Consider the following 10,730-nt stretch of genomic DNA (forward strand, 5'->3'; position numbering starts at 1 on the left):
CACCTGCCGTGTGGTTCCCATCTCATTAGTACAAAACCTCTCCATTTATTTCTCGAGTAGGTATGTCATTACATAAAAGGCGACTAAGAGATTAAGCACTTTGTGAAATTCTTCTTTGTATCGAACAATTAAACGTGATTGTATTGTGATTTAATCAATACCAATTAATGGTAACGCGATAGCACTTAAGCAACATACATACATTCATACATATAATCACGTCTACATAGGTATATACCTTGCGGTGTAGCCAGAGCCAACAGTCTTAAAAAGACTAATAGGCCACGTTCAGCTGTTTGGCTTAATGATAGAATTGAGATTTAAATAGTGACAGGTTACTAGCCTGTCGCCTAAAAGAAGCATCCCATGTTTATAAGGCTATCCCTTAGTCGCCTTTTACGACATCCAGAAACATACAGAAAATCACGCGGCACCAATACAATACATTTTTCTTTAAAGTTAATATTTGTATATTCCAAGTTGTACACCGGGTGTACACCCTCAAACGTTGAGCCTCGGAGCCTGGTACGCAAGTGTATGATATATAAAAGGAGTACCTATTCTCCTTTACCATAGTACATTAGGTATAATCAAACTTAATACCTTCACCAGTGACAATGCTTTTACATAAAAAAAAACACACCAAGCACCAATGTTTAAAACCAAAATGAACAGCGTTAAAGATGTGAGTAAAGAAAAAGAAATAATGTTAAAAGGATACAGATCAGGGAGACAGTAGTTGAGAACATGGTTAGTCCCAGGATGAAAGTGGTCATCTCAACCAGGATGAGGGCTATGGACGCCGCGAAGCCGCCTACCAACCTGCAATCATTCGATTACAGGTTTCAGTTCCATACATACATACATAAAATCACGCCTCTTTCCCGGAGGGGTAGGCAGAGACTACCTCTTTCCACTTGCTACGATCTCTGCATATTTCCTTCGCTTCATCCACATTCATAACTCTCTTCATGCAAGCTCGGCGGTTTCGGGTACTTTTGACCTGACCCTTTACCAGGACGTCCTTAATTTGATCATGATACGTTCGTCTAGGTCTTCCCACTTCAGTTCCATTAGGTTAAGGTTTGCCGACGTGTGGTTCCCGGCACCGATAGAAAAACGAATAGGACCACTCCATCTCTTTCCCATGGATGTCGAAAAAAGGCGACTAAAAGATAGGCTTTTAAACTTGGGATTCTTCTTATAGGTGATGGGCTAGCAACCTGTCACTTTATATGAATCTCAATTCTAACAGTTAGCCAAACAGCTGAACGTGGCGGCCTATCAGTATTTTCAAGACTGTTGGCTCTGTCTACCCCGCAAGAGAAATAGACGTGATAATATGTATGTAGGTTTCAGATCATTCGACGTCCTGTTTGGCGTAGTGGACGGATTCACTTCTGAACCAAAATGGTCCTGAGTTCGATCCTCGGTCAATTCTTGATGGTAAAAGATGTTTCCTAATTGGAATGGGTGGTGGATATTATGTATTGAAGTATTTATTATGAAAGATTGAGTTAGTAGCCCATAACACAAGTCTTGCACTCCTGACTCCTCTCTAGCGATATGAGGAAACTGGGATATATGCCAAGAGGAGGATGAAGAGAATAAAAATTTGCGATATGTTTTTAAAATCTGAAACATAAACCTATGTAAAAGATGTATATTTTTTTCTAACACTATTTTAATTTTAATTCTTAACACATAAACAAAAATTATAAAAAAAAACAACTAAACGTGGCCTGTCAGTCTTTCAAGACTGCTGGCTCTGTCTACCCTGCAAGAGATATAGGGGTCAGGCCGCGAAAATTGTCAATTGTATCACAAAAGTAACACAAGACATTTTGAGTTACCATAACACAAATGTAACCCAAAAGCAACGAACATTTTGAGTAAAGTTCGTTTCAGATTGGTGACTAAAATAACCTTAACGAATATAAGTAAGTAACTGTAGTAAAAATGAAGTAGGTAATGAAAAAGTAAATAAATAAATATATACGCGACAAATTACACAGATTGAGTTAGCCTCGAAGTAAGTTCGAGACTTTTGTTACGAGATACTAACTCAACGATACTATATTTTATAATAAATACTTATATAGACAAACATCCAAGACCCAGGCCAATCAGAGAAAGTTCTTTTCTCATCATGCCCTGGCCGGGAATCGAACCCGGGACCTCCGGTGACACAGACAAGCGCACTACCGCTGCGCCACAGAGGCCGTAAAAAAGGGTTTGAATAAAAGACTTGTAATTTTACCAATATTTTTAATTTCAAAAATATTATGAACACAACTAACTTTCTGTTGTACTGCACATACCACTACTACTAGCAGGGAAAACTTGTAGAATCCCGATTATCCGAAATTCCGATTATCCGGACTCGCGTCACGGCTCCAGTACCGCGCTACTAGACATGTGGGGACAAGTTTAAACGCGCCTCCGAATGTTTACTCCCGCTCTCATCTCAAAGAAGAGACTGACACTGAGGGTGAATGTCAAGGAACATCTCACGCAGAAGCTTTTGAAGCTCTAGAAATAGCTTTTAAGTGGTTTGAAAGACAGGAGAAATCGGATTCCTTACAGCTGTTACAACAGAAGCGCATCAGGGATTTGGCTGCAATGAAAAGATGTGATTCATTACGACAAAGATCAATAACAAGTAATTTTCAACCAAAATTGTAAATAACATTAATACATATTACAATGTCATTCATTATATTTGAACCACATATAAAAACCCCGCGTATATTTGGTTCTTTTATATCACTTGTGTACCACAGACATTGACCAGTAAAATTAACTCATCGCGGTTTGTAAATTTGAGAATATTTTTTTAAAGTAAATAGAATACTTAGGTAAACATTTTTTTAGGGCTCTCAAATAACGCAATACCTACAACCAAAACAATGACTTATATTTTTTCTGTTTGCCTATTTATCTGGCTGGAAGAAGCACGACAGAGAGGAATCAAACATCAATAATTATTATTTCAACGGGAGATTGTAGGTAGCACCATTTAAACTAAACGACTTTCAATTCACAGAATGTGAATGCGGCTTTACAAATCTATTGTGTTACGCAACATGTAAATTTGTGTTACAATAACACAGAAGTAATACAAGCGTAACACATATGTCATACAAAAGCAACACAAAAGTAAAATATTTAAAATATTTTTTGGTTATAACTTGGTTATTTATTACAATTAGACGCTTATGAGCGATTCCACGCACACTTTAAAACACTTTGCATAGAAATTCGGTACAAAAATAAACAAATCTCTGTTACTTACCTTCAAAATCACAATTTTAAATTTTTTATTCAATCAGAGCAAATTATGTAACGGACTTTCAAAATGCCTCCTGTGACAAAACAACATTGTCTGCCTTTTTTACATTTATATGTCGGTTACAGTGATGCCATATTAAAATTTTTTTTTGCTATTTGGTAGTTTTAATCAAAACAATGGGTATAAATTCGTCACACAAAAAAAAATGTAACACAAAAATAAAACACTTTTTTTATTTTAAACTGTCGTCAAACAAGTTATATCTGGAATTTTTGCACCGGTATTACAGTAACAGTAGGGGCTATCATATTATTCTTCGATGGTAAACATATATTTAAGGTATACTTTACAATTTATGGAGTATATCTTCATAATGGTAGTTCGACAAAAAGCGACCAAAAGTCACACAAAAAAATTGACAATTTCGGCGGCCTTACCCATAGACGTGATTATAAAAATGAATGAATAAACAAATATATCTATGTATAGGAGTAGTAATAGTAGGGAATTAACAAATATAACACGCAATTCATACGAACATCGGTGCGAATGAAAAGGTGAAAATGTGTTCTGTTGCTGTTACGGGGCAAAGACTTATATCTGACCTACTCTCACATTTTATAACTCTATGGCCACGTGCATTCGAAACTTAAAATTAAAAAAAGAAATCCTGCTCACTCGAATCCAAATTCAAAAGAAGACCACAGACACAACAATAAACACACCTTTTTTTCATCGTGTTGTCGCACCATCCTAGTTAATAACGAAGTACTGGCAACTTGCACAACTTAACTCGCGCACTTGCTTAGCGTCAATGCGAGTATAGTTGCTGGTTACCACAAATTATACATGAGAGCCACCTTGAACTCTAGCTACGAAAACAGGCGGTGTTTTGTACTTAAAATAAACATATTACAGACGGTTATGGTAATCTTGAAAGGAAAGCGGTTATAACGAAGTGATAAAGATAAGTTATTGTGCAAATTTATTTATAACCTATGGTCCATTTTATTTTAAATTTGGCTGGAAAATAGTAACCCTTAACTATTTTCCAGCCTATAAAATTAACTTTAGTTGAGGTTGCAATATTAAGTAAAACACTTTATTATGCAGGATGTAGGCAGGACTATTACATTCTACCAGATCTACATATATAGCTCCTATCAAACAGCGAATGCGCGAAATAACTCGATGAAACTTACATTAATGAAAGTAAAGAGCACATCATAATTAAATGGTCCTTCATAAAAAAAAAGTTCTACTCCATTGTTAGATCAGTTACTAAATAATCTAAGACTCTATCGCCGCGCCGCGCCGGTCAGAATGTTCCACTTGTATCAAGAGGACATTCACTCGAAAAAATTAAGAGCAATTGAACATCAATAATTAATTGTACAATTTATATGTTAAAACAATAGATTATAGAACACATCGGTTGATTGACATGCTTCCATATGGTATCCAGACCACAATAAGATTACTTTAGCCTTATATTTTCTGATAGTTAAACCCACTTCATTTCTGCACGTAAATATCGTAAAGGGATAATAGTTTAAACAATCAGTGCATTAACACTTTACCGTACTTTATTTCACAGTGTTATATCTAAATATACTACTAAACTAAAAACTGAACAACAAATTTCAAAATCACTCGACTCCGACTTGAGAACGGACACGCACGCAGACGCACACTCATAACATACATACATCACGCCTCTTTTGCATAGAATCCTCATAGTTCTATTGTTTCATCCACATTCATCAAACTTTACATGCAAGCTCGTTTCTTTTGGGGTTTTCGTAACAGAACTTTTCAAAAATCTTGGTTTTCCATTTCAACGTTCGCCCATCCTTTAAACCCATCCTTACAAGTTTAAACATTTCATTAATCCTCTCAATGTAACCAAACCATGAAAACTCGAACAAATCATGCCCCATTGACCCTATAATCACTGGTTAAACTTATACCTCAGACTCGAGCAATGCATTGCGGACGATCCATCAGACATAAGCGAATCAACTACCTACTAATAACTGTTTCATCTCCCAACGAATGCTCACGCGATGAGCATTGTATTAAAGTCACGTGACTTCGTGTGGCAGTTGTAAACACACGAACCAAAACATACACTGTTAGTGGACACAATGGTAAATATGACACCTGCATTTCCGTTCAACAGTCTCGTGACTGTCTCACGGAGTCTCGTGATATTTTTTCTTTTACACTTATGTCAAAAAGGGCCAAATAACAGTACACATATACATCGCAATAATTAACGGACACCTCAGATATTTATATTTTAAGGAGGGATTTTAAAAATTCCCTGTACTTATAGAAGATTATGTCATTGACTCGTATTTAACGAATTTCTGTACAAACGAAATTTTAACTTCTTTTTTACAGTTCAATTTATATGTTCTCTGAAAATGTCGAAATGTTAACTGAGAAACGCCTCCGAAGTTACAAAAACAGAGTGGCATAGGATAAAACAAGTTTGTCACAAGACGAAAAAAAAATGCATCATTAGATAGAACTTTTAATTTTTGGGATATATTTTGATTGTTTTATAATTTAGTACGGCACAGATTTATGGTGATTAATACTTACCTCACTGGAGGCTGATGAACCCATAAATTTATTTTAAATTAACTGTTTATCGCAACACACGGCACTGATTAGGTTAAACGGTAATGATAACGGATGCAATGCTGGCTGCTTACAAAATAAAAAATACGAGATGGAAGAAACAAAAAAAGAATGGTCAAAAATTCGAGTTTAGAAATTTGAATCAAATATGGTTGACACGTACACTTATCAGACAGAAAGTTAAAAATAGTAGGTATCTATAAAAATCAAAGATTTTCTGTTCCGATACTTTCGCGCCAAAAGTATCAGTGCCGCCGTCAACCTGACCGGTCGGACCTGAAAATTGCAGGCGCACTACGGCCGAGTGAAGGAGGACAGTCATGTTACCTCGTGTTTTGTAAACATGTCACCTGTGTTTTTCATTAAAACTGGATAAAACTGGTTAGAGCAGTGGATTGGAATGGCCAGGGTTGTGTTCCGGAGTTCATTGAGAATGAGAATACATATATATAACATCCAAGTTCATGTCAAGCCATGTGCAATCTAAGCTTCAGATATTTAAGCTCAAACTTAAAGCAAGTTTTTGTAATTCGCAATGGTATTTGTACACGATTTACATTTCACATTTCAGAGATAGAATCAATTACTTCGTAATATAACTGACATTTTTTAAATCTTAAATATTTGGTAGATATATGAGCATGTGACAAAAATACTACTTACAAAACTTTACATACCTATATTATCTTCCAACTTTGTGTCTAATTCAAACCAGACAGTACCCTTTATTCAATGTAGAGATACATCAAGCAGTAAATCACATATGAACTGTCCATTTTATGAATGCTTTTCTTTGAAAACCTTTTAATGTCTGAACTTAAACATTAATTACCTACTTAATATATAATCATGAACAAGAACTGTATGTGTTTTCTAAAGGGACCATTGTCGATGTATAAAATAAATTCCGTAAATGGAACAGATAAATCTGAATTATCAGCCAACAATACGTAAAATAGAAATGTGACAAATTTTTAGGGGAACCTGCCTGCTTGTCTTATTAAATAATTCTTTGACTTTTAATGACTATGACAAATAGAAATTGTACATATACATATTTGCAGTTTGATAACAAGAACAATAGGAACATTCTTTAACAGTGTTAATAAATAATAAATAAATAAATACAGGACAAATTAAACAGATTGAGTAAGCCAATATCCTGTGTGCCATTTGTGTTATGAGATACTCACTCAGTGATACTATATTTTATGATAAATACTTACTAATATAAACATCCAAGACCCAAGCCAATTAGAAAATGTTTGTTTCTCATCTGGCCAGGATTCGAATCTGAACCTATTGTGTCACAGATAAGAACACTGCCTCTACACCACATAGTCTGTTAATTAATTTAAATATTGATCTATGACTTCACACTAATAAATTTGTAAATATTACTGCTTTCATAATATTTTCATAACAAGTTTATACACTATTTACTAGTGTCCGACCGAAGCTTCGGCTTCGGCTTCGGCTTCGGCCACCTTCGGCCAAAAAATCCACCTTCGGCGAAACATTCGGCTTCGGCCCAAAATCCGGCCGAAGCCGAAGGTTTCGCCGAAGGTCCGAGCGACCGTCGAGATTGAACGAACTGTTACGAAAGTCATGAGGCGGCGGGGAGTCACTGTCAAAATATCACATTGCTGATTGCATGCATCAAAACAAGTCCGTACGTGTATTTAAACGAGTGTTTTTGTAAGAAATCAAATCATTATTTTTTACCAGTAGTATCACAAACTTTTATCTATACATATAATAAAACATTAAAAATATTTTGTCTGTACATTTAGTATTTTCGACTGAAATGGATAGAGGGACACTTAGAATGAATAAAAGAAAGCAAAAATATTTTTTTTTAATTTCTTGTCTGTCTGTCTGTATGTATGATCACGATTATCTCCGAAAGTACTTAACCGATTTACTTCAAACTTTCACCAATTGCTTTGTTTTAACTCAGAATAACATTTAAAGTTTGTTTCATCAAAATCGGTTCACAAAAAAAAAAGTTATCAACATTTGAATGAACTCAAGGCATCAGTATGCCTGCAAATAAGTTACGAAATTAAAAATTCAAAGTCATTTATCATTATACGACGGCATTATACCTATAACATATAAATATAAGTGAAAGGCGACTAAGGGATGGGCTTACAAACTTGGGATTCTTTTTTAGGCGATGGGCGAGCAACCTATCACTTTTTGAATCTCAATTCTATCATTAAGTCAAATAGCTGAACGTGGCCATTCAGTCTTTTCAAGTCTGTTGGCTCTGTCTACCCCGCAAGGGATAAAGACGTGACCATATGTATGTATGTAGTCTACTTTAATTTCGACACCAACGCAACGGCTTCGATGGTCCAGTGGTTAGCCCGTAGATATTTTTTATTATTAAAAATATTTTTTTTTTGTATTGTTTGAGTATTTTATGTAAAAAAACTGAAAACCAAAATACCTACTACATATAATAAAACGGTTAAAATATTTTTTCTGTACATTTAATATTTTGACTGAAACGGATAGAGAATTTTTTTTTTACATTTTTTGTCTGTCTGTATCTGACTGTATGATTAAAATTCAACTCGAAATTTACGCGGACGATGTCGCGGGCAACAGCTAGTTTATCTCTAAACCAACCACCTCTATGATATAACATCAACTTCTATATGAGACAGTCAATATATAAACCTTCAATATTGAGGTTTTGAAATGATTTTAATATTAATTGTAGCTTGTAGACAATATTGAACAAAATTAATTACTGAGTGCTGAGAGAATATAAACCTTCGGCTTCGGCTTCGGCCGAAGGTTGTGGCGATAGCCGATTAATCGGCTTCGGCTTCGGCTTCGGCCAAAAATAGACCTTCGGTCGGACACTACTATTTACTAAGCTAACATTGATAAAGATTATTAAGTTAATTGTATCTTTGCTACTTAAGAATGCCAGATAAGACACATTATTTGTAATATTTATTGTAAAGTCCTGTTTAGTGTTTAAAAATTCCATCTGTAATAGTTTAGCATGATAAGTTCACCAATTTAAATAAATGAACATACCAGAAATTATTACATGTAAGAATAAAAAAAATATACTTACTCCTTGCTTAGTAATAAAAACAGTAACAAAAAAAAATAATTTCCATGCTTTTGACAACCCTGATACTTACAAAGACTAATGCATAGTAAATCCATGCACCCAACTCACAGAGGCAGTTTAAATCAAACAAAAATATACGTGAACCAATTATAACCAGATCTTTGATTCCAGATCAGCGTGATAAGTGGAAGTTGTGATGTGAAAGAAGATGAAGTTACAGGAATAAAAAAGGGGATCATAAAATGGTTTGGTCATGTGGCGAGGATGAATGAAAGCAGGTTGACTAAGCAGATATAAAAGGGGAGTGTGGAGGGAAAGGGTGGAGTGGGAAGGCCTAGATGACCATATCTTGATCGAATTAAGGACATCCTTGCAAGGGTCAAGAGTACCCAAAACCGCCGAGCTTGCATGAAGAGAGTTGAAAGAAGAATGAAAGTTATGAATGTGAATGAAGCAAAGGAAGTATGCACAGATCATGGCAAGTGGAAAGATGTAGTCTCTGCCTACCCTTCCGGGAAAAAGGCGTGATTTTATGTATGTCACATAATATTCTTGGATTACATACATTTTCTCTATTTTATTTGACTATTTCAAAATTTATTAAGAACTCTCAAAACTTTTTGCTAAATAACATAAAAAAAGCAATGTTATTCTTTTTAAGACTAAAAATGTTTTGAACTTTGAAACTTAAATTGTTTGGTGTAAAGGACATGAATCATCTATTGCATGTACATACATATTTTATTGTTCTCAGACTATGAGTTGCAGGGATGGACAGCCTTTATGGGGTAGTGGTAGTGTGCTTGTCAGTGACACAGTATGTCTCAGGTTTCAAACCCAGCAGGGCATGATGGGAAAAAAAAAGTTCTGATTAGTCTGGGTCTTCAATCCTTATCTATATAAGTATTTATTATAAAATATAGTATTAATGAGTTGACTAACATGTAAAATTTTATTGATAATTGTATACATTACTGAAAGTAAAAATTTAAATGAGAGGTTTATTAATCTTTTACATAGAATATTATAACAAGTTGAAAAACTTTTAATAATCATTCTGTAATATGCTAGGAAGTTTTATCAAATAAAATGAAATCAATGGAACTTTGCTCTTACTCTCAGGAAAGATATACACAGATAAAATACGTTATTCCAATAATTAGACTGCAATCATTTATTAACTGCCTAATAACATTAATATAAACTTAAATAGAAATCAAAAATATTGCGGTCTTTTGAATCAGCGAAAATTATGTCAAGCAACTAACTCAACATTTTCTAGTCCACCAGAACAAAATACAAGTTCTAAAGGAAAAGTTTATATACAGAAATTAGGTCATTACACTCACCGGCTGTGATATATCTGGAGATAATCGTGGTGCTGTTTCGGCAAACAGTGTTGTACGCTCCTGTTGCTCTCCCATAGCAGTGTCACCAAGACGCACAGGTGGCCTACCAGGGTCAAAAAGCGAGCTGGAATAAGAGTGCTGGCTCCTCTCATGCCTTCCACAGTATTTTTAGAAAACTTTATTTTAAACTGCGCTAGCCAGACGAAACAAGTTTTTCAGACAGGAAAAGATTTTCTTTGTTTACTGTCAAAAATGTCATGGCGACAACCATGCGACATCAAATTGGCAATGACATTCTTAATTATTTCCAGAGCAGATAAAAATAACACCTTCATAAGCTAAA

General features: G+C 34.8%; 1 protein-coding gene across 1 annotated transcript in view; it reads right to left on the reverse strand.

The window, feature by feature from the left end:
• The window catches only part of LOC106139244 (solute carrier family 2, facilitated glucose transporter member 1), a 30,780-nt gene extending 20,143 nt beyond the window's left edge, over positions 1-10,637 (reverse strand). The window contains exon 1 of the mRNA XM_060944359.1: positions 10,388-10,637. Coding sequence (XP_060800342.1) covers positions 10,388-10,462 — 75 coding nt within the window. The 5' untranslated portion in view covers positions 10,463-10,637. The remainder of the gene's footprint in view (positions 1-10,387) is intronic.
• Positions 10,638-10,730: the final 93 nt, after the last annotated feature.

Source organism: Amyelois transitella, chromosome 5 (assembly GCF_032362555.1).
Source record: "Amyelois transitella isolate CPQ chromosome 5, ilAmyTran1.1, whole genome shotgun sequence".
Classification (NCBI taxonomy): Eukaryota; Metazoa; Arthropoda; class Insecta; order Lepidoptera; family Pyralidae; genus Amyelois; species Amyelois transitella.